The sequence below is a fragment of the Mus caroli genome, unplaced genomic scaffold (genome assembly GCF_978045245.1).
Source record: "Mus caroli unplaced genomic scaffold, Mus_caroli_1 scaffold_3, whole genome shotgun sequence".
NCBI lineage: Eukaryota > Metazoa > Chordata > Mammalia > Rodentia > Muridae > Mus > Mus caroli.
Window position 1 is genome coordinate 73,672,906 of NW_028227258.1, and position 25,285 is coordinate 73,698,190.

General features: G+C 43.6%; 1 protein-coding gene across 1 annotated transcript; it reads right to left on the reverse strand.

Moving 5' to 3' along the window:
* Positions 1-1,086: 1,086 nt before the first annotated feature.
* Cct3 (chaperonin containing TCP1 subunit 3) lies at positions 1,087-25,171 on the reverse strand. The gene is made up of 14 exons (XM_021157991.2): positions 25,015-25,171; positions 22,833-22,894; positions 21,309-21,359; positions 21,167-21,229; positions 19,352-19,448; positions 16,633-16,750; positions 12,308-12,494; positions 9,920-10,069; positions 8,328-8,460; positions 8,078-8,159; positions 3,793-3,973; positions 2,156-2,401; positions 1,707-1,838; positions 1,087-1,410 (listed from the first exon to the last, which is right to left on the reverse strand). Exons 1-14 carry the CDS (start codon positions 25,043-25,045, stop codon positions 1,306-1,308), a joined length of 1,638 nt encoding a protein of 545 aa, XP_021013650.1. The 5' UTR covers positions 25,046-25,171; the 3' UTR covers positions 1,087-1,305.
* Between the last annotated feature and the right edge of the window lie 114 nt (positions 25,172-25,285).

The window sequence follows — 25,285 nt, forward strand, 5'->3', positions numbered from 1 at the left end:
CAATTACCAAACTGGGATCAAAGGTCCTATGGAAAAGAAAAAAACCCTATATAGCCCTGGCTAGACTGGATGAGGCTATATAGGCCAGGCTAGGATCTGATATTTATGTGTGTATGCAACATGTGTGGGAGTAACTAAGCAGGCTAAAGAGGGACTTTGGATGCCTTGGAACTGGAGTTAACAATGAGCTACCAAATGTAGATGCTAGGCATTGAACTTGCTTTTTCTGGGAGAGCAAAGGCTCTTATGCAGTGAGACAGGGCATTTCTTTGTAGTCCAGTCTGGCCTTGGACCCAGGAGAATCCTCCTACCTCAGCTTCCTGAATGCTGGGCTCCCTTGCTCCCTGGCTTTAGTGTAATATCTGCCAATGTAGGTGCATGTGCCACCCTGTGGACACTGAGGTCAATGTAGACTTTTGGGAACCTCTTCTTTTTCCATCCACTGTGGGAACTGAGGACTGAATGAATGCCATTGGCTTTAATTGCAAGCATTTTTGCCCACTGAGCAACCTCACCAACTCTATATATTTTGTCTTTGAGACAAGCACAGCACAGGCTAGTGTCCTACTGGCTATATAGCTGTGATGGTTAGTGTGGGCAGAATGAGCTTCAGGGAGTGTTTCAAGGCACACCTATGAAGGATTAGCTTAATTTAAAACTTACCCAAAACAAGCCAGGCGTGGTGGCGCACGCCTTTAATCCCAGCACTTGGGAGGCAGAGGCAGGCGGATTTCTGAGTTCGAGGCCAGCCTGGTCTACAAAGTGAGTGCCAAGACAGCCAAGGCTACACAGAGAAACCCTGTCTCGAAAAACCAAAAAAAAAAAAAAAAACCAAAACCTTACCCAAGCCAGGTGTGGTGGAGCACTCCATTTTAAATCTGATACCAGCACTCAGAGCACCTTGGAGGCAGAGGCAGTAGAAACACCACACTCAGATCTACACACACAGTGAGACCTTGTCTTAAAGGGGGTGGAGAGGGAGGGTGTGTGTCAGCAAATAGTGACTTCTCTCCCAGTACAGTTTTCTACCTCCTCTTGCATTGCTAGGAGGCAGAGATGTGACCCAAGGTTCACATGACAACGGTCTCAAATGACTTAGATTTAATCATTGGAAGCCAACTAAATGGAAAGCTTACAATAGAAGAGATACATGTCAGTGCTTTTTGCAAACTGAGATGGGACAGACTGGGGGCTGCCCCTCAACCCGATCCTTCGAGAACAAAGATGTCCACAGTGTTCCTGGAACTCTTGCTCAGGAAAGGGGAGACTGCTGGTTCTGTGCATGGAAGTCACCGTGCTCAGCACTCACTCCTGGCCAGCATCTGGAGCACCGGTTTGCCGGTTCTGGTCATCACCCTTCTTCTTGTGGCCAGAGACAATGTCATCAATCCGCAGAAGCAGAACTGCAGTCTATGAGAAAAACAGGTCAGCAGAGAAGGGAAAGACACTGTTTTCTTTTAGCCTCCTAGCTCCTCCCACAGAATTACCATTTTATCTGGAATCTTCCTTTTCAGAGTCTTGAATGAACAATGAAGTTCTACCTAAGCAAGGGATATAACTCGTGCCCTGTTACACTGTTTTTGTATAGGCCAAAGGTAAGTAGGGAAATGGAATTCCTTGGGACCTCTTTGGGGAATACTTGGCCCTTCCTTTAGACAAAGCACAGAAGCTGGTTATCTGGACAGAAACAACATATGGTGTCTTACCTCTACTGCTGTTTTGTATGTTTGTAGCTTCACAGCCAATGGCTCCCAAATACCCAGCTCTTTCATGTCCACCAAGGTACCAGTCTCACCATTCACACCCCAGGTCTCACAACTCTCCTGTGTGTGCTTGGCCTGCAGGTGGAACATACACAAGTAAGTAGAGTACAATAAAGCTCACATGTATCAGAGAATGGACAAAACCAAACCACTAAAAACTGACAGCCAACAAGGCAGACTACAAGAGTTTTGAAGAAATGAGCTGCTGAGGAAGAACACTGAAGGCTGACCTCTGGCCTACACTCCAACCCACACCCATGCAAATGTGTGCATGAACAGAAGCATATGTGCATGTATATGTATAATCGCAAACTGTCAGAAACACATTTTTTCCTTAGGGTAAAACCAGCTTGCCTTACCTCGGCAAGGCATGAGTGTAGAAAAGAACTCACCCGAAGGGAGGTAAGCAGACGAATGGTACTGGCCCCACAATTCTGGATCAAGGTCCGAGGGATGACCTCTAACGCCTGGGCCACAGCTCTATATGGCCATTGTTCCACACCAGTCATGGCCTTAGATTTTTCTGTCAAGGCATGAGCCACAGCCATCTCAGAGGCTCCACCACCAGGCACCAGCTGAGGGTCCAGTAGAACATTGCGGCACACTTGCATGGCATCCTGGAGGTTGCGTTCTACTTCCTTGGGGAAGCAGAAAAATGGTGTATAGTCAGCTCAGTGATTCAGAGAGAAATCAGAGGTAAAGGATTTCCTGACTGTCAAGCTTTTAGCAAACCACAAAAGAGGACAACTAGGAAGATCCTTGTGACCCCTACTGGAGAGGGGCAGAAGCGATGCTCACATTCTAACCAGGAATGTGAGCACAGGAGGGGTCCTGCAAGAGAGAGGGTTAGCGGATGTTATACGTCAACTATGAGTTAGGTCTTTATGTATTGCACCAGAGAGAAACACATTTTATCTTTCCCTTCCTTCCTAGTAGCAGACTGTATGTGTACTGCAAACTGTCCTCTGCTTACCAGCTACGTATCCAGGATAAGTCACTCCCCTTGGGAATAGGGATAGGGTTATAATTTCAATTTAAGCAGGCTGCAACAATGGCTTAGTGGTTCAAGGCTCTTGCTAACTAACAAGCTGGATCACCTAAGTTGATTCTTGGGACCCTGACAGGGGGAGGATAGACAGGGGAGGAGCAGCAATGCTGGGTCTGTGGCTTAACTGGAGCCACAATGGAGTACATACAGGCTACCACCCATATGAGGTCACACTGAGTCACCAAAGTGAGAACCAGCCACAAATACACCCTTGTTGGCCTGGATTTAGTCAAGTAGACCAGGATGGCCTTAAACAAACCCACAAACATCCACCTGCTTCTACTTCCTGAGTGCTGAAATTAAAGGAGTACACCATCATAGCCAGCCTTTGTCCTTTATTCTTTTCTTATTTTCTAAAGATACAATTATTTTGTGTGTGTGTGTCTGCATGAGTTTACAAGTACCATTGCCTGTCTTCAAGCTGAGTCTGGCCTCATACTCTGTATGTAGAATAACCCATCTTTCTTTTTTTTTTTCCCCAAACTCAGTTTTGTTTTGTTTTTTTTTAAGATTTTATTTATTTATTCTATGTAAGTACACTGTAGCTGTCTTCAGACACTCCTGAAGAGGGAGTCAGATCTCGTTACAGATGGTTGTGAGCCACCATGTGGTTGCTGGGATTTGAACTCCCAACCTTCGGAAGAGCAGTCGGGTGCTCTTACCCACTGAGCCATCTCACCAGCCCCATAACCCATCTTTCTGATCCACCACCAGGCCTTGATTAAGTGGCACTAGGGGCAAAACCTGGCACTCAGTGCTCCTGTTAGCCTTTTCGTCATCATGAGTGATTCTGCTCCTTCACACATCTGTGTAGACAATGCAGCCACAGGTCAACAAGCATGGACTGAAAATAAAACTGCTAAACTACATCTTTCTCTTTTAAAGTCCACACATTAAATTTCTTACTACGGTGAAAGCTGACAATTCTAGGATGGAACAATGCCCTCCCCTTGGTCACATTGCCAAGGCTCGCTCACTCACCGAGAGTATCTCTTTGCTGGCTCCTCTAAGAAGAATGGTGCAGGCCTTTGGGTCTTTGCAGTCAGTTATGAATGTAAAGTACTCATCTCCAATCTTCTTGATTTCCAATAAGCCTGCCCCTGTACCAACATCATCTTCTCTCAGTTCTTCAGGTCGGCTGACTATCCGTGCCCCACAGGCTCTATTGGGTGGAAAGATGGAGGATGTGACTTCAGATGCTTTTACCCATCTAGTGGTCTACAGTCTGTGGTTAGAGTAGACTAAAATACATTATTAGAATCACTGAGAGGTCCGAACTGATAGGAAAGTTTTAAATGCAGACAGGCCAAGTTTCTTAAATTTGGCTTTAGTAATGAAACATACGTACAGGCACACAGCAACCAGTCATATCTGGATTCAAGTGTAATTTTTAGATAATAAAATCTGGATAACAAATTCCCACACATAACTCAATTGAGTCTGAACGCCAATAAGTCGAATTATACCAAACAGGGCCATGGGATGGTTCAGCAGGTAGTAAGTACCATGCCTGACACACAAGTCTGAAGTCCTGAGTTCAATACGAATGTAGTGGTTTAAACAGGTTTGGCCCCATCTCATGTGTCTGAATCCTTGGCCTGAGGGAGTGATAGTATCAGGTGGTGTGTGTCCTTGGTGAAATAGCTGTATTCTCTCTCTCTCTCTCTCTCTTTTTATTTTTTTAGGTTTTTCGAGACAGGGTTTCTCTGTGTAGCCCTGGCTGTCCTGGAACTCACTCTGTAGACCAGGCTGGCCTTGAACTCAGAAATCCACCTGCCTCTGCCTCCCGAGTGCTGGGATTAAAGGCGTGTGTGCCACCACGCCCGGTGGAATAGCTGCATTCTTATTGGAAGAAGTGTGTCACTGTGGGGGTGGGCTTTACAGAAGAGTCCCCTCCTAGCTCCCTTCAGAAGTCAGTCTCCTGGCTGGCTGCTTTTGGGTCAAGATGTAGAATACACAGCTCCTTCTATCAAGACTCTGCCATTCTTCCCACCATGATGATAATGAATTGAACCTCTGAAATTTTAAGCCTCCCCCAATTAAATGTCCTTTATATAAGGTATCTTGATCATGGTAATTCTTCACAGCAATAAATTCCTAAGATAACCCAGAACCAAAGAAAAGGTAGCAGGCACTCCAGAAAGTCATCATTTTACCTCTGTGTACACTGCGGCACATGCATGTACCCCCTGTGTATCACAGAAAGTATAATAAAAAACAGAGTATACTAAAAGATTCCAATGTCAAGCAAGCAAGAATCTGAGAATAATTTGGGGCACACATCTACAATTCTAGCATGGGAGGCTGAAGCAGGAGGATTATGAATTTAAGTGCAGCTTTGAATTCCAGACAGTACAGATTATAAACATGACCCACTAATAAATGTTAAACTTTTCCGCTCACTCTACCTCCCAAGTCACACATATACACTAGTACCAAGGTTTTATTCCGGGCTGGAGAGATGGCTCAATTCAGGACCTCTGGTCCTGAGTTCAATTCCCAGCAACCACATGGTGGCTCACAACCATCTGTAATAAGATCAGATGCCCTTTTCTGGAGTATCTGAAGACAGCTACAGTGTACTCATATAAAATAAATAAAATATTAAAAAAAAAAAAAAAGGTTTTATTCCCTCCTCCTCCTATTTTTTGTTTATCAAGACAGAATCTATGTAGTCTTGGCTATCCTGGAGCTTACTATGTAGATGGTATACTAGGCTCACAGAGATCCGTCTGCCTCTGTCTGTGCTGGAATTGAAGGTCTAAGGCACTACACCTAGCTCAGGATAGCATTTCTTTTTTCTTTTCTTTTTTTGGTCTTTTGAGACAGGGTTCCTATGTAGCTTTGGCTGCTCTGGAACTCACTTTGTATAGCAAGGCAACCTTACACTCAAGAAAGTCACCCTTCTTTGTCTCCCTAGCACTGGGATTAAAGGCACCACCACCCAGCTTATATGGATACCTAGTGTCACCCTTCATGCAAACTTATGGGAACCGGGAGAAAAACTAAGCATCCATATGCATGTCTAGAACCGTTCTGAACAAGCATAGAACTCCCTTGAATTGAGCTGTGTGCCTGACAGGTGACAGAGTGGGGATCTCAAGTATCTCCCAAAGCTCCGAGTTCTAATGTCTTGTTCCCTTTGGCAGGTCTGATAAAGTCTTTATGATTTTGGGCCAATAGAAAGGTTTTCAGGACTAAAATCAACCAACAAAAGACTACAACCTCCCCAACTGTGAGCCAAAATAAACTTTTCTCAAGTATTTGTTTAGTGATGAGAATTAACCCAATAGGTTAGCTTTTTAAAAAAACTACATTTATTTTGTGTATGTGCGGTGGACAACTTATGGGAGTCAATTCTATTCACCACGTGGGTCCCAGGGATCAAACCCAGGTTCTCAGGCTTAAAGCAGGTACCCACTGAGCCATCAGACTTTTGAGACAGTCTTATTCAGTTGTAAAAGATGGCCGGGAAGTAATCTGCACAGGTTGATTTCAAACTAAAAGTAATCAACCCTCTTCCCTTAGTCTCCTGCAGGGCTGAGATTTGAGGCTGTGTTGTTTTGAGAGGCCTCATGTAGCTCAGGCTATCTGGAAACCCCCCATGTAACTGAAAATAACCTTCAGCTGTTGATAGCCTCTTGCTTTGGTCTACACAGTGATGGAATGACAGGTCCGTACCACTAAGCCACCTTCAGGAAAGAACAAAGTATACACACATACACCACACTACTACGGACACACTTGAACAACCAGGGCGCATACGTGGAAGGCAGAGGCTAACTTTGCGGAGTCTGTTCTCTCCCTCCACCTTTACAAAGAATCTGGGGACCAAATTCTGTCCTTTAGGCTTTTATGGCAAGTTGGCAAGTACTTCTCTTTACCAGGAGTCACTTTTGAATGCCCAAACCCACCAGAACTTTAACCTTTATTTCAGGCTGCCTTTAATTCACTAAGCAGCAAAAGCTGGCCTCAGGCTCACAAAGATCCTCCTGCCCTAGGATTATAGGTGCCCTTGAGTGCCGGGATTATAGGTGTTCACCATCGCAATGGTTTCTCAAGGAGCCTCTACAACAGCAATTAGAGTAACTACAGCCCTTCTAGGAACTTATTAAAAAAAAAATTACATTTAGTTATAGCCCTGGCTATCTTGGAACTTACTCTATACACCAGGCTGATCTCAAAATCAGTCTGCCTTTACCTCCTAAGGGTTGGGATCAAAGGTACATGTCACCACATCCAGTGTCAATATTTTTCTTTTAAATAAAATTTACTTACTTGTTTTTTAATGTACGAGTGCTATTTGCATGTATGCCTGCATGCCAGAGGAGGCTATCAGATCCCACTACAGATGGCTGTGAGTCACCATGAGGTTGCTGGGAACTGAACTCAGGACTTCTCTGGAAGAGCAGTCAGTGCTCTTAACCATCTATCTCTCCAGCCCCAAGTCTTTACTTTTTTATTAAAAAAGTTTTGTTGGTATTTTTCTGACAGTTTCTGTCCTAGAACTTACTATGTAGATCAGGCTGGCCTCAAACTCAAATAGTTCATCTTTGCCACCAAAAGTGCAATCACCATGGCCAACTGTAAAAAGATGGGGAACTGTCCAATGGTCAAGAGTACTCTTCTGGAGGACAGCGGCTCATTCCCAGCACCAACATGATTTGTTTTACATTGCCTGTTAACTACTTGGTCACTTGCACTCATAGACAAAATTTTAAGGCAAGGTCTCACATAGCCCCGACTGGCTTCTAAAGATCACCTGTGAACTGATTCTCCTACCTTTATGATCCTAGTGTTGGAGTTATAGGCACGAGAAACAGATACCCTGAAGGTAGACATCAGTGTACTGAAATTTACAGAGGTGGATCCACTAGCAGAGATCCAATGCTTCTGCTATATTCTGAGCCAGTTAGTATAGATTACCACCAGCCCTGACTGGTATAACAACTGTAAGCCTAGAACTAGAACTGGAGAGGCTGGAGGACTGCTGCAAATTCAAGGTCAGCCTGGTCTGCAGAATGATGCAGGTTACTGAGGGATACAGAGCAAGAGCTTTTCTAAAAAAAAAAAGAAAGAAAGAAAGAAAGAAAGAAAGAAAGAAAGAAAGAAAGAAAAGATACTACTTTTACCAACCACTGAGCCAAAAGTTCTGAGAGAAGAGAGCCTTTGGACAAGCAGTTCCTTCATCCAGAACTATTTCAGGCAATGAATATACTATGAAGCTAAAATAAAATAAAAATTTACCTTTAACTGGTTTACTTACCTAGCAATGCGATTATTGTCTGTTTTCCGGACTCTACGAATGGCTGTGACATTGGCCCGCATGAGGTAGTGCTGAGCTAAATCTGAAATTTAAGAGTAGACGTCGTCAGCTAGACATCCAAACTACTGGCCTCTGAACTGGTTTTATCCCCAAAGTATTTAAAACATCACACAGCTGTCTTTGCCAACCCAAGGGACAAAACCAAACCACCCCACCCACCGTCTTCTACCTCAAACAAACGGAGCCCTACCTGAGATGCCCTTCTCTGTGATGACCACGTCAGGCTTCAGCTGGATGATGTCCTCGCACAGCTGCTGGATGTACTCCTCCTCCATCTGCAGGATTCTCGTGAAATCCTCCTCTCGGGTGATCTCAATGTCAGTCTGTGGATGAAAAGGCACCGACTGAATCTGGCGAGATGGCTCGGCAGTCAGGAGTAACACTCACAGCTGCCTGGAATTCCAGCTCCAGGGGATCCAACCAAAGCTGTACTCAGACACATAAGGTTGCTCCTGCAGACTTCCCCATGCACGTCTAGGTGCACACACAGTAACATAACTTAAAAAGGAAAATAAAAATCCCCAGGCTGATGAAGACAGTCAGCTGTCATCCCAGTCACTATACACTCTCCATACAGCCCTCTCATGTTCTCCAGAAAATGTGAATCTGAGTGTCAAAACTTCACGTCTGTTTCTCACATCTGAGCTGGACCTTTTGTCTTACTAGTTAGTATGCATGAATAATTTAGATCTTAATTTCTTGATACCTCTGGCTTTTTTTAGGACAGGGACTTTTTTTAGGACTCTACCCAGGCTGATCTCATCTTTAGCCCCATAAGTGTTGGGATTACACGTGTAAGCAACCATTTCCACCTGAATTCTGGTTCCCAAACACTTTTAATCGGATCCATTGGCTCAGGACATAGAAGTCCTTACACTCTGTAAGGTTCCGACAGCAATAAAGTTAAAGGAACTGAGAGACTGTGGGTGCTGCTGCATTGGAAAAGGTGGGTCACACCCATAATCCCAGCACCCAGGAGGCGGAGGCAGACAGATTGCTAGCCCGCTGTGTGGACACAGCTGAGTTCTAGATCACCCAGGCTACACAGGAACACTATCTAAACCTTCCTAAACCTGTAAAAATAAGATCGTCAAACTGAAGTCAAAGGAGCTCGCTTTGAAATATGCCAAAGTCAAACATTGAGAAAAGTGAATAAATACATTGTCCAGGTTGGTTGTGAACCAAGTGGTCTTCCTGCCTCAATCACCCACGCAGACAGGACCATGTCTATACCCACTCGGCTCAATAAATGCAGGACGGATTTACTTAATTTTTTGTCACTCTTTCCCCTCAGTCCTGGGTTTCAGACTCTTTACTTGGAAAACAAAGTAACATCAAACTATTTTCAAGAAAGGATGGTAAATGGCAGCACGTAAGTGACTTTATTGTCACTTGTCCATATTAGTAGTCAGAGTCCACTTAAAAAAAAACAGGCTGGGAAGCCAGGGGTAGTGTATTTTCTGTGGATGAGATCCAGAGAAATTCACTGTCTTGAAAGGATCTACTTTGGGAGCTAGAGAGATGGCTCAGAGGTTAAGAGCACTGGCTGTTCTCTCTAGGTCCTAAGTTCAATTCCCAGCAAGCACATGGTGGCCCACAACTATCTGTAATGGGATCCAATGTCCTCTTCTGGGCACATGTATTTTAATCCCAGCACTTGGGAGACAGAGGCAGGTGGGTAGTCTGAGACCAGCCTGGTCTACATGGTGAGTTCCAGGGCTATGTAAAGAGAACCTGTCTCAAAAACAAAAACAAAAAAACCCAAAAGGCTGGGAATCTTACCTGGCTTTCTCCTTTCTTGTACTCCAGAGAAGAATCCAGTAGCACAATTCGAGGATTCTTAATATAGCGGCGCATCCTTGGATGGGTCACATCCTTGTTAATCATAACTCCACGTAAGACACACGAGTCTTCAATGATGCCCCCGGGTATCTGAGCAAAGGAACATTTACTTTAATACATGGAACTGATTTAATACATGGTTCCCTGCGTACAAGGCAAACCCATCAAGTCCATCCCCATATATACTTCTTTCCCACATGACTACTCTTTCAGAAGTCCAAGGAAGCTTCTTCCATGAAGCTCAAAAACAAAATAACTAAATGGACAAGTAACCAGCTTTATATTAGTTCTAGGGCAGCCTGAGCACCAGGAAGCTCCAGGTCCTTTAGGATACAGTGAGAACTAAAACAATGGCTGCAAATATTTTCTTGGTTTTGTTTTGAGACATAATCTCTCTACGAAGCTTTGGTTATCCTCGAACTCACAAAGATCCACCTAAGTGATTCTACCAAATACTGGGATTAAAGTTGTTCACCACCAAGCTTGGCTGCAAATGTTTGACTCTTAGAAGTACGATAATCTTGGGCCATGACATTCAACCTGAAGGATGAGATCCTCAGAAATTCACTGTCTTGAAAGGATCTACTTTGGGGGCTGTAGAGATGGCTCAGAGGTTAAGAGCACTGGCTGTTCTTCTCAAGGTCCTAAGTTCAATTCCCAGCAAGTACATGGTGGCCCACAACTATCTGTAATGGGATCCAATGCCCTCTTTTGGTGTGTCTGAAGATAACTATGGTGTGCTCATATACATATAATAAATATATCTTTAAAAAAAAATGGAAGGACCTACTTCATCATTAGGATCCTCGCACAGATTTTAGACTTAGGCTCTAAGATATTAGACTTCTACTACACTTACATCTTAAATGTAGCAAAAAATAGGAAAGCTTCTGTACGAGCACTGACCGCTCTTCCAAAGGTCCCGAGTTCAATTCTCAGCAACCACATGGTGGCTGACAACCATCTGTAATGAGATCTGATGCCCTCTTCTGGTGTGTCTGAAGACAGCTACAGTGTACTTACATATATTAATAAATAAATCTTAAAAGCCAGGCGTGGTGGCGCATGCCTTTAATCCCAGCACTGAGGCAGAGGCTGAGTTCGAGGCCAGCCTGGTCTACAGAGTGAGTTCCAGGACAGCCTGGGCTACACAGAGAAACTCTGTCTCAAACAAACAAACAAACAAACAAACAAAACACCTCACAGAGACCTGCCTGTCTCTGCCTGGTGTGCTGGGATTAAAGATGTGTGCCACCAAATTTGCCCAAGCAAATTTTATTATAATGAGTATGTGATGGCCAATCTTGGTTGTCAACTGACACCTGGAATTCCCTAAAACCCAAGCAACTAGCAGACCTGTGAAAGACTTTTCTTGATGGGATCATTTGAGGTCAGAAAGGAGCACACTTTAAGTCTGGGCCACACCTTCTGGTGACAGGACAAGGACACTTGCTGTTTGGCTGCTGAGGTATTAGCGCCTACTTCTTTGGGATTCCAAGTAGATTGAAGACCAGGTCAGACAACTAGCCTAGAGTATGGAAGGACTACCAGAGTCTTTAAAAAACAAACAAACAAACAAACAAAAAATATGAGTACACTGTGGCTCTATTCAGACACACCAGAATAGGGCATTGGATCCCATTATAGATGGTTGAGTCACCATGTGGTTGATGGGATTTGAACTCAGAACCTCTAGAAGAGCAGTCAGTGCTCTTAACCACTGAGCCATCTCTTCAGCCCCTACCAGAATCTCACTTTTCTGTCAGGTGACAGCCACTGTTAGAACAGTCACTCTAATAAAGGCTCTCTTTTAATTTTCACCAGTTCTATTCTCTAGAGAACCCTGACCAACAAGCTGGTTTGTCTGCATGTATGTGTAATACATGCGTACCTGGTGACCTCAGAGATCAAAAGAGGGAATCAGGTTTTCTGGAACTGGAGTTATGGATGGCTGTAAGACACCACAAGGGTGCTGGTAATCAAATGTGGGCCCTCTACATGAACAGCAGGCACTCTTAGCCGCTAGGCCATTTCACCAACCTCAGCACTTGTAAAACTGATATACTCACCAGCGGCTAGTACCCACAGGCATAGATATGGACGCACCAGAGTCTTTCCTTACCCCTGTAAACCTTGTGTATGGAAGGTAGTAAAGGCAACCAAAAATGGTATCAGGCATTCTCCTTGCTACTCACTTAGGTTTTTGTTTCCAGGCTCTAAGGTAGTCCAGTTCTTCTGTCTAGTTCTAAGTCAATAAGGACACCCTACTGTGAATTGGAATGACCATGCCAGACACCTAACTCTCAAGCATACACTGGACAAGCTTACCTTTTCTACCCTTGCATATTTTTTGATGTCAATTTCCTTTCTGCCATTCTCTTCAAACTGCACAGTCTTAACAGCATCCAGTGCAATGTTGCATGCCAAAGAGGACCACCGACTGATGACTTTTGTAGTAATAGAGCTATTGATGATGTTCAACATCATCTCACGGTTATTAACATCAACGGGAGTACTGGAAAAAGAAACCCAGAAAACAGTGAACATAAAACATTTAACACAGTAACTCATGTAAGCCTCAAAGAGCGTAAGAACGTGCCAAGAGCATGCCAAGAGGCAGAATTGATGTGGTTAAAGTGACATCTTGCTAAACTTTCAAATACTGCTAAAATTCCTAAAACATTTTACAAGGCCAAACAGATTTTAGGGAAGAGGCAACAGCTTCTAAAAGCATCATCTAAGGTAAATGTTCTAGGGGGCTGGAGAGATGGCTCAGCAGTTAAGAGCACTAACTGCTATTCTAGAGGTCCTGAGTTCAATTCCCAGCAACCACATGGTGGCTCACAACTATCTGTAATGGGATCTAATGCCCTCTCCTAGTGTGTCTGAAGACAATTACAGTGCACTCATAATAAATAAATAAATAAGTCTTTAAGCTAAGTGTTCCAGATAGGCAATTACTGCCTGATTTAAAAAAAAAAAAAAAGTAGCCAGGGATACAAGAGAGTCAGGAGTTTTAGCCTGAGAAATATGGATCCCAGTTTTGAGAAAAACAGTCCCAGGTTCATCCCCAAAGCACTGCAAAATTCAGGTGTGCTAAGTGCCTATGATTCTAGCACTTGGGAGGATGAAAAGTTCAAGGTTATCTTCAGTGCTATATACTAAGTTCCAGGTCAACCCGTACTATATGAGCCCATGTCTCAAAACAACAACTTCTGTGACTGGAGGTGCAACTTGGTGGTACAGTGCTTGGGTAACACACACATAAATCCTGGATTCAATACACCTGCACCTAAACGCCATGTTTTAGAATTCATAAAAATAAATCTAAAGGTGGGGGATGAGGATATGAGCACTTGCTGTTCTAGAGGACTTGTGTACATTGTGTTAACTCTAGCTCCAGCGGAGTCACATTTCTGGTTTTCTCAGACACTTGCACTCATATGCACATATGCAGGTACACCCACCCACCCATACACACCCACATCCACACACACATCCCAACAAAGATCTAAGCATGGTAGAACACATTTTTAAATCTGAGCACTGCAGAGTCAGAGGCAGACTTGAGGTTGACCTGGTTGACCAGTCAGGAGTACACATTGAAATACCCTGCTTCAATCTGCCCCTTAAGAATCTAAAGGGACCCTGATTAAAACAGCGGAAGCGAGAGTCCTTAAAGAGGGAGCACATAACAGAACACATAGTGTAAAAGGAAGGAATATGGGGAATTAAAGGTTTAAGTGTGATGGGGAAGAGGAGGCACTGATGGGTGGATTAACAATGAGAAGGAATGGATGGTCAGGGCATAGAGAAATACATCTGTAATCCCAGCTCTCAGGAGGCAGGAGGATCTCTGAGGCTGGCCTGGTCTACAGAATAAGTCCCAGAACAGCTTAGGGCTACACAGAAAAGCAGTCTTTAAAAAAACAAAACAAAGCTGGGCAGTGGTGGTGCACACCTTTAATCCCAGCACTTGAGAGGCAGAGACAGGCAGATTTCTGAGGCCAGCCTGGTCTACAGAGTTAGTTCCAAGACAGCCAGGGCTACACAGAGAAACCCTGTCTCAAAAAACAAAACAAAATCCCACCACCACCAAAAAGGAGAGAGGAGTGAGGTGTTTTTAAAGGTGCTCTGCATGGTGAACAATGCTGCTTGCAGAAGACATGGTCATTATATGAAAATATCTGTACCAGGCATAGGATAATTCCCAATGAGTTACGTACGGATCAGGGAAGGTCCAAAGGACCCTAAAAACAGAAACCATGGCCACTGTTCTTGATTGTCTATCATAACTGGATAATAAACCTCTATTACTGCACACCCCTATTGCGGGACATAGATCATGTCTAGACCTACAGATCGTCTCTCAGTCTTGGTTAGAGAGGCTTCTTTTTGTCTCAAGAGAGACCAGTCAAAGTGCTAAGAGTAACTAAGTCTCTCTGAGTGTTCAGTTGCAAATGGGACATATGCATTAATCTCCACCCAAGGCTTGTGGACAACTCAGATTGCTTTGGGCAATCAGAACAAGAGCTTGTGGATATCAAATGCTATCTGTGGACAAGACAATGCCACTGCACTCATGATCTCACAGCAGCTGTGGTTTCTTGTTCAAGATCAAGCCAGTCAAAATTCCAGCATGATTCAACACTCAGCAGAGGAGCTACTAGGAGTTGCTGGGGGGAAGGAGGTGGTGGGATGGTGGGAGGGAGTGTCATTTTCTTTAGGGTTGAGGCCACTGGTGGATTGCTCATTCTCTGGTGCCAGCCCTGCATCCATATGGGCAGCACTAACTGGAATCAGTAGGTCATTTGGAAACAGTCGGGTTTTTAGCACTCAGGAGGCATACATTTCTTTGCTTTATCTACATAACCTGTTCCAGACCTGCTAGGGACAAGCAACTTAAAAAATATTTGAGAGGGTGATGTTTTGAGGGAGGGTCTGGGGTATTGTGGCATATGCTTTCAATCCCATCATGGAATTTGTTCTTTGTTGTTTTCTGTTATTGTTGTTTTTGAGACAGGGTTTTTCTGTATAGCCCTGGCTGTCCTGGAACTCACTCTTGTAGACCAGGCTGGCCTTGAACTCAGAAATCTGCCTGCCTCTGCCTCCCAAGTGCTGGGATTAAAGGCATGCGCCACCACTGCCTGGCTCTTTGCTGTTGTTTTGAGACAGGGTCTCACAATGCAGTTCTGGCTGTCCTGGAACTACATAAACCAGGCTGGCTTTGAACTCAAAGATCCACCTGCCTCTGCTTCTCACGTAACACCACACCCAGCTTTCTGTTGTTTTGATTCAGGGTCTCCCTTTGTATCCTAACTGCTGGGATTAAAGGCATATATGCACTTCTATACTCCCTTCACTTCATTATTAGCACCAGGCCAAAACAACAACAACAACAACAACAACAAACCCAGTCAGTAGTTCTCTACATTCAAGCAGCATTTTCAGGTGTGGTCCTCTTCATTTAAATGGAAACCTGCTGGGAGCTGCCCTTACAGCACAGAGCACTGAATTAGCTACTCATACAGGACTGCCTGTCACCATCTCACTTCTTTTTTTTTTTTTTTTTTTAAAGATTTATTTATTATATGTAAGTACACTGTAGCTGTCTTCAGACACTCCAGAAGAGGGCGCCAGATCTCGTTGCGGATGGTTGTGAGCCACCATGTGGTTGCTGGGATTTGAACTCTGGACCTTCGGAAGAGCAGTCGGGTGCTCTTACCCACTGAGCCATCTCACCAGTCCACCATCTCACTTCTTATGCTCATTACCACATTTTAATAGCAAAGAACACAGACCTAACTTACTTATATCCACTTTCCATGGCAGCACATAACATGAAAACAAGCAGACAGCATGAACCCAAAATGAGTTTTCTTGGCATGTGTATGTGGTAAAGGACACAGGCCAACATCTGGTATCTCCACATTACTGTTTAAAGATTTTGGTCTCTCACTGAAGACCAAAATCTGTTGCCAGTTTCAACAGAAAGCCAGCAAGCCCTAGGAACCCTCCTGCTTCCACCTTCCCATTTGGGATCACAGGCACATGTTTTGATGACTGTCTTTTTCCCCTCTAAATCAGTGTTATGTGTGTATGCTATGTATGTGCATAGAGCATGTGTGGAAGGTCAGAGGAAACCTTGTGGAGACCTACCTTTAAACAGGTTCCAAGTATCTGAACTCAGGTCGTTGGTACTCCTTTTAAGATGTATTATATTTTTATTTATTTATTTATTTATTTAGGTTTTTTGAGACAGGGTTTCTCTGTGTAGTCCTGGCTGTCCTGGAACTCACTCTGTAGACCAGGCTGGCCTTGAACTCAGAAATCCGCCTGCCTCTGCCTCCCAAGTGCTAGGATTAAAGGCGTGCGCCACCACGCCCGGCAAGATATATTATATACATCGAACTATTTTTTAAAATGAGAATTTTCTCGATTCTCTCCTCTACTTTGCCCTCTTTTCTCCTTACTAAATTAAGCCAGAATGAAAAGCACCTTGTGCATGCGTAGGCGTGTGATGGATGCCAGAGGTTAATGCTGGGAATCTTCCTCTAATGGCTCTCACCCCCTGTGTATGCCTTTCTTGTGTTAAGAACAGATCAGTCAATCCAAGACTCCCACACTATCCATTTCCAGTCCCTCCTCCATACCTGATTTTCTTCAGAGTGCTGATCATATCATCCAGTGCCATGCGGTAAGCACTGATCACCACTGTTGGGTGCATCTGCTGCTCTAGGAAGTGTTCAGCCACAGAGAGCATTTCTCCCGCTGCAAAAAGGATACAGGCACTGTAGCAATGCATTTCAAAGTACCAGAATATGAAGGCAATGTTATTTCCTTGTGCTTCTAAAAAACATTTTTCCTAAAACAGATTTCATTAAAGATATGTATTTGGCTGTAAATATTGTTCCACATTTTACAACTTCTATAAACAATTTATAAAGAAAACATCTTTACTAGATACATTTGAATTTATCTAAGACTGACCTCATGGGCTTACCCTTTTCTTTTTAACTTTGTAACTAAGTATGTATTTCAATTTCCCAAGAAAAATGAAAATAATTTCAAAGAAGAAAAAAAGGGGAAACAGATTTATTAACAATACCTTAGGATACAGTCAAACTGCTGTCACTAAAATCAAAACAGAGAAAAAGGGCTAACTATAGGACTGGAGAGATGGCTCAGTGATTGGTTAAGAGCACCGACTGCTCTTCCAGAGGTCCTGAGTTCAATTCCCAACAACCACATGGTGGCTCACAACCATCTGTAATGGGATCTGGTGCCCTCATCTGGTGTCTCTGAAGACAGCTACAGTGTACTCATAAAAAAGTGCTAACTATAACCCTAGCTCTGGGAGGCGGAGGCAGAGGCAGGAGGAACAGGAACTCAAGGCCGGCCTTGAGATACTGTTTGGCTGCTGTTCTCAACAGACAGTAACTTATTTCAAATTATCATACTCAGGTCTCTTATCTATATTAATCTTTTTTAGATTTATGTATGTGTCTGGTCTGCATGTGTGTATGTGTACCACGTGCCTGCCTGATGTCTGTGGGAGGTGAGAAGATGACGTGGGAACCCCTGGAACAAGTTACAGATGATTGTTGTTGGGAGATTGGTTCTAATGCTTTGATTCAATCAGGAATCTGCGTATTCACATGCTAAAGGTCCTTGTCCCCAATTAGCTTTTGATAGATCAATAAAGATGCCAGCAGCCAACGGCTGGGCAAAGGGAGACAGGGTGGGGCAGAACCTTAAGAGTTGCATAGGGTAGGGGAGAGAAGGGGAGAGAAAGAGAGATCCATGAGTCGGAGAAGGATGGGACAAGGGAGCTGCAGGAGAAAGCCAACCAGCCATGTGAGTATTTGCTGAGTGGTCACTGGCCACTTCCCTGATTGGGCCTGGGGTAGCAGGAGAAGGTTTAGGAGTGCCTACTCATTGAGTTAGCCAAGGCATTTCAAAAATAAGCTAATGTGTGTGCCTTTCATTTGCCAATCCAAAGAGTTCCTGGGTGGGTGGCTGGAGCACAAAGCAGTGTAGCCAAAACTCACCACTACAGATTGTGAGTGAATAGTGGGTGCTGGGAAACCAAATCCAGGTTCTCTGCAAAAACAAGTGGGGCTGGAGACAGCTCAGAGGCTAAGAGCACTTAAGTGTCTGAACTCATTCTCAGCAACCAAGTTAGGTGACTTGAAATCATGTGTAATTCCAGTTTCAAGATACACAATACCTTCTTCTGACTTCTGTGGGCATTTGTACTGAGAACAAACTGTTATAGATAGACACACACACACACACAATTTAGAAAACCTAAATTCCCCAAAGATAAACAACTCCTCATATGCATATAAAAACAAGTCATGGGCTTGTGAGATGGCTTAGCAGGTAAGAGCACCCGACTGCTCTTCCAAAGGTCCTGAGTTCAAATCCCAGCAACCACATGGTGGCTCACAACCATCTGTAATGAGATCTGACTCCCTCTTCTGGTGTGTCTGAAGACAGCTACAGTGTACTTACATATAATAAATAAATAAATCTTAAAAAAAAAAAAAAACAAGTCATGTAAACTTATCTGTTATAGGGTTCTATATAAAGAGCCTTGCTTAAAAACAAAATACTCCAGCCGGGCGTGGTGGCTCACGCCTTTAATCCCAGCACTCGGGAGGCAGAGGCAGGCGGATTTCTGAGTTCCAGGCCAGCCTGGTCTACGAGTGAGTTCCAGGACAGCCAAGGCTACACAGAGAAACCCTGCCTCGAAAAACCAAAAAAAAAAAAAAAAAAAAAAAAAAAAAAAAACTCCAAAAAAAGTATCAATTTCAATTCACATACAAAATATGCATTAATTGATAAAAATGTTGTGATCAGAGGAACTTATTAAACCTTGTACTGCCTCTATCAGTAATAGCCTGGAATTAACTACTTGTTTATTACAACTTGACAGAATGAATCTTACCACCTATTGCAAAGAACACTTTAAAAAATTAGCAATGGCCGGGCATGGTGGTGCACGCCTTTAATCCCAGCACTCGGGAGGCAGAGGCAGGCGGATTTCTGAGTTTGAGGCCAGCCTGGTCTACAAAGTGAGTTCCAGGACAGCCAGAGCTACACAGAGAAACCCTGTCTCAAAAAAACAAAACAAAACAAAAAAATTAGCAGTGATTTCCACAACACATCTTGTGTTTTTGTTTTTGAGACAGGGTTTCTCTTGTGTACCCCCGGCTGTCCTGGAAGTCACACTACAGTCCAGGCTGGTCTTGAACTCAGGGTCCCACCTGCCTTGGCCTCCCTACTGCTAAGAATAAAGGTGTGTGCCACCATGCCAGACTATCACATCTTATCTTTATTTTTTTCAATCTTCCACTTTCCTCTTACCAAGAATAATTACTGATGTGGTCCCATCTCCAACCTCTTCATCCTGGGTCCTGCTAATTTCAATCATGGACTTCGCTGCGGGATGTTGGACTTGAATCTGAAAGAAATATAAACCAAGACTACTCAAAAGACTTTAAAAAACAAAAACTCCCCAAACTTTTTTTTGTGTATGTTTTGTTTGTATGTGATCGCATACATGTCACATGCCCCTTAAGGACAGAGGACAAATTGTGGTTACTGTCTCTGTCTACCATGTGAGTGCTGGGGACTGGATTCAGGCTGTCAGGCTTGGCAGCAAATTGAGCCACCTTGCCAGCTCCCTTAGCTTGGCCACAACTCTTGAATGCCTCATACTCCCTTAACCCCCTGTGTTTTACTGTATCTCTCAGGTATGGTAGTTCATGCTTTTAATCCTGGAAGAGTCAGGCAGATGCTGGTGGATCTCTGTACATTCTAGTTCCAAGCCCTGCTCAAAAAAACACACAGGAAACAAAAAACTAAGGGCTACAGAGTCGTCTCAGTGGTTGTAAATGCTTGTTGCTCTTTCAGAGGATCCACTCAAGTTCAGTTCCTAGCCCTATTTATTGGAGGGCTCACAACCACCAGAAAATGTACCTTTAGAAGGTACATCCTGGCTCATAGTACCCCCTCCCCCTCCAGTATCTTAAGCAGATCACTTTTGTGGGGAAATGTGTCAATGAGAATACAACTTTTTTCTTTCTTTCTTTCTTTCTTTTTTTTTGAGACAGGGTTTCTCTGTGTAGCCCTGGCTGTCCTGGAACTCACTTTGTAGACCAGGCTGTCCTTGAACTCAGAAATCAACCTGCCTCTGCCTCCCGAGTGCTGGGATTAAAGGTGTGCGCCACCATGCCTTAAATACAACCTTGAGAATACAACCTTTAAAGCTTTTTCAGTTTAGTACTACAAACACCATAGTGACTGAATCATGTCCTCTGAAGATAGATTCTAAAGCCTAAACTTTCTGACCCATGAACTCTTCTTCACTTGGAAGGTGGTCTTTGTAGATGTATTCAAGTTAAAACAAGGTCATACAGGTTTAACGTGAGTCCCATCATTCTTTTACAAATAAAGGACACACAAGAATTTTACCTTTACCCTGCACTTGCAAGGGAAAGGACGGAGAAACACTGCTAACTGGGATAAGAAACAGGAGGTTCTAGCTTAGTCTTCAGAACTAGGCCCCACTGAAACCTTGATATCAGACCTACAGCTTCAGTTCATGGGAAGATTAAGTTTCTAGTGCATCCCCTTATTTTGTGGTGCTGGGAATTGAATCTAAGTCCTTCTGAATGAGAAAGATGCACTGTAACACAGAGGTATATCTTCTGGCCTCCCTTTGTGAGACAAATTATTGATACATAGCTCAGACTGTCCTCCAACCTCAACTCTTCTGCCTTCATGCTGAGAAGACAGGCATATACCACATCTGGAGTTTGTTTTTTAAGACAACCATAGCAGACTAGCCAGGCATAATGTTCTGAACCTATAGTCCCAATACTCAGAGGCTTTGAACCGGCAAAATTAATCTCAAATCCCTAATCCTCCTACCTTTACCCCCTAAATACTGAGATTAGAGGCACACTGCCATCATGGCTTGATAACCCTTGGATTTCAGACAGGGTTATTTTAGCCCAAGGATGATCTTGAACTCATGATCCTACTTCTGCCTCTGGTCCCAAAGTGCTGGGATTAGAGGCATACAACACTATGCTAAGGTATCTATATGTACCCAAATAGGTTCTTGGTATTTGTAAAATTGTTAGAAAGGAGGTGAGAAAACAAAACCAAACACACCTCTCGAAGAATGGCATTGCCATCATTGGTCATCACGATGCCTCCCATTGGATCCAAAAGCATCTAAGAAAAAGCAAAAGTGTTACAGATAACAAAAAAAAGGAGGACATGGGGTTTGAGTTCCAATAAAAGGTAGTCCAACCTTCATCATAGATTTAGGTCCCAAGCAGGTCCGGATGATGTCTGCAATCGTCTGTTGGTAAGGAAACACAAAACAAGAAAGTCAGAGAATAATGTGTTTCGAATAACCACTGTTTTGTTTTAAACAGGGTTTACCTAGGTAGTTCTGACTGGTCCTGCTTCTGATTCTCGATGAAAGGATTAAAGGCATACTCTACCATGCCCGGTGCATAGCCAGTATTTTAAAGACTTATTTTTATGGGTATGAGTGTTTTGCCTAAATACATGTTTGTGCTCCAAATACATGCCCGGTGACCAAAGAGGCCTGAAGAGCATGTTGGATACCCTATAACTGGAGTTTCAGGAGGTTGTGAGTTACCACCTGGGTTCACGGAATCAAATCTATGTCTTCTGCAAGAGTAGCAAGTACTTGGGGCTGGAGAGATGGCTCAGTGGTTAAAAGCACTGTCTGCTCTTCCAGAGGTCCTGAGTTCAATTCCCATCAACCACATGGTGGCTCACAACCATCTGTTATGGGATCTGATGCCCTCTTCCAGTATGTCTGATAGTGACAGTATACTCACATTTAAAAAAAAAAAAAAAAAGTAAATTAGAAATCTTAATTAAAAAAAAAACAAAACCAAAAAAAAAAAAAACCAAAAAAAAAAACTGGATGTGGTGGTGCACGCCTTTAATCCCAGCACTTGGGAGGCAGAGGCAGGCTGATTTCTGAGTTCGAGGCCAGCCTGGTTTACAGACTGAGTTCCAGGACAGCCAGTGCTACACAGAGAAATCCTGTCTTGTAAAAAACAAAACAAAACAAAAAAGAGCAGCAAGTGTTCTTAACTATTCAGCCATCTCTCCAGCCAGTGCCACTGTTTAACAATGGCACTTAACAACAAGAATGGTAACTATTTTAGACACAAATAAATTTTCAGAGGGTATTTCAGTTTTAGTGTCCTAAGAGTTCAGCTTTATTAATACTTTTATTGACAGTGGCCTCTCTAGGCCACATGAAATCAAGACTTCTAATCATTCACTCAAAAATATACTTACTAAGCTCAGAGTGGTGGCACATGATTTACCCCACCCCATCCCCTCCCCACCCAGGATTTGGGAGACAAAGGCAAGTAGATCTATGAGTTCAAGAACAACCTAGCATACACAGCAAATTCTAGGCTACCCAAACAAAAGGGGACAGGGCTCTTTCAGAGGACCTAGATTAAAGTTCTAGCACTCACATGGGAACTCTCACAACGGCCTGTAGCTCCGGTTTCAGGGGGATCTGACCACCTCCTCTATGCTTCCATGCCATGTACACACATACATGCATGGAGGCAAAACACTCCAACAATAAAGTAAAACAAGTAAATCTTTTTAAAACCTTCCTTCCTGTATCACCATCAGGGAAATGCCTTGGAAAAGCAAGTTTTCCTCTGCTCATTGTATGAAGTACAGAACTGTAGGAAGTTTGCTACCACCAATAAGGAAGTATTAGGAGAGTCAGCCAGAACAAACTGCTGTTATTTCATAAAACATGCATTACCTTTGCAGCATTGATATTCCCAGATTGAACCTTTCTTCCAGACTCACGCTTTGTGTTCTGACCTAAAACAGACAAAAACACATGTCAACAGCCCAGTGTACACAATCATTTTATTTCCCAACTTAAAGAAAATACTACATTTTAATGTATATATTAGGTGTACAAATGCTTGTAACAACTGTGAGGTCAGAAAACAACTTTCAGAGTTAATTTTCTTTCTATCATATGGGTGCCAGGGATCAAACTTGGTCATCCAAGTCAGGTAGGGTGGCGCATGCCTTTGACCCCAGCACTTAAGGCAGTCAGGAGTATCTCTGTGACTTGGAATATATATAGAGAACCTGCCTCAAATGAAACAAACAAACAAACAAACAAACAAAACAAAATAGCAACACCAAAAAGACCTCCAGTTATTATTAGGCTTAATGTCAGGAGCTTTTTTTTTTTTTAAACCTGTTGAGCCATCCTACCACCAACCCTATTTATCAAGTTTTGAAAATAAAAATAAACACAAAGTTTTCAGTGTATAACCAGCAGTCAATTACAACTGTTTAAGGTTGAGCGTGGTAGCATATGCCTTTAATTTGAGCACTGATGCAGATGGATTTCTGTGACTTGAAGACCAACCAACTTGGTCTATAAAGTGAGTTCCAGGCTAGCCAGTTACAAAGTGAGATCCTGTCTCAAAAAGCACATTTAGTGGCTGGAGAGAGAGATGGCCTGGTAGGTAAAACTTTTGGAAGTTCTTGCAGAGATCTCTGCATTCATTTCCAGCACCAACATGGCAGCTCACAATCATCTCTAACTACAGTTCCAGGGGATCTGATGTCCTTTTCTGATGTCTGCAGGCACAGACATAGAGGCAGGCAAAAAACACAGATAATGAGAGAACCCCCCAGTACATTAAGAGATAACCTGAAATGCTTCAACTTCATAGTCTTGACCGGTACTTTCCTTGTATGCATGCTTACATATTTCCAGTGATTCATATCTTGAGATCCCTGAATGGGCCTCAGTAGGACAGTGATTTTTCTCAAGAGTGCACATCCCTTACAACCTCCCTGGGAAGAGGAGCCACAGAGTCTCAAAGATTAGAGACCAAGGAAGTCTGCATGTGAGGCTGGAAAGATGGTTCAGCTTCAATTCCCGTCAGGCAAAACACCCATACACAGACAAAAACAAACAAACAAACAAACAAAAGTATCAATCACAAGCCAAGGAATCTCATGATAGAACAGGAAAAAGACTAAAGCCTGAGAGCCACCCTGTAGGTAAACTTCTCTCAGGAGACAAGAGCAGAAAATAATGACTTCTTACACCTCTGGCCTGCTGCTTAAAACCTCATGGACTCGTCTACGACTGTGCAAGAGAGGTAGTGTCACTGAACCCCTCTGTCTCTCCTCCCAGTGTGGCCAGACTAAATCTGTTTTCCTCTTTACTATGTCTAACTTTGACCCAGGCTTACTGAGTTATTCTCAATAGCTCAGGTAACTGACAAGGAACTGGTGCTCTTTACTGAGATGAGTGGCCTTCCCTAAAGAGGAAAGAAAACCAGGAAAGAAAAAAAAAAAAAAAAGAAAGAAAGAAAGAAAGAAAACCAGGAAAGGAATCTGGGAGAACTGGCTGGTGGGAAAGATCACATCCAAGATCGCCAGGAATGTCATTTCAGAACAAGGGTTGCTGAATGACCGCTACTGAAAAGATGCCATTTCCGATTCGATCTTCCGGTATAGGCAGCTTTTACTTACCAACTTAACTAACAACTCTACTACAGCCTTCTAAATACTGATGCTAAAGTATAAATCAAGCGAGCTGCCGTTAAGTCACGCCTCTACGGAGGGATGGACCGAGGATAGGAAGCAAGGCCTACCGTTAAGAACCATCATTACTATCTACACGGAAACCATGCTGTAAAGGACACGGGGGCGTGGAGGGTGGCGACTAAAGAACGGAACACGAATAGGATGAAGCACACGTAAAGACTAGCGACTCCGAGAGCGGAAAGTCATTTTGTCAAAAGAAGGCGACAGGAGAGGCAGGAGGAGAAAAGTGGGGAAGGAGCTTCCAAGGCGGAAAGACCACTGGAAGGCACGAGGGCCGAGTCATGGCGGGACGGAGCTGGGCAACACTGGCCAGCTTGGGGAGAGAGGGGCGGAGAGAGCCATCCCTTCCCTGAACTCACTGAGCACGAGCACTGGACGGTGGCCCATCATGGCGGCACGACGCAGAGCCGACTCTCCAGAGCTGGGGGTAATCGGCAGAACCTTCTGGAGAGAAGAGCAGCGAAGAAAACGCTGCCTCCTCAGGACTGACACAGAAACCTGCTAACCTCTGAAGTGCCGCCAATCACCAAACTCATTTTATTGATTGGCATAAACATAGGCCAATCGACAGTATTAGCCCCGCCCTCTACGCAAGAAAGGCAAGGCAAGTTAGATAGAGAGGGCATGATG

What these genes read in the sequence shown, in the direction of transcription:
- Cct3 (XM_021157991.2), bottom strand. Translation starts at nt 25,045, where the DNA reads ATGATGGGCCACCGTCCAGTGCTCGTGCTCA. An exon ending in CACAGAGAAGGGCATCTCAG is followed by an intron (nt 8,160 to 8,327) that starts GTAGGGCTCCGT and finishes CTTAAATTTCAG; the next exon opens with ATTTAGCTCAGCACTACCTC. An exon ending in GTCTGCTTACCTCCCTTCGG is followed by an intron (nt 1,839 to 2,155) that starts GTGAGTTCTTTT and finishes TTCCACCTGCAG; the next exon opens with GCCAAGCACACACAGGAGAG.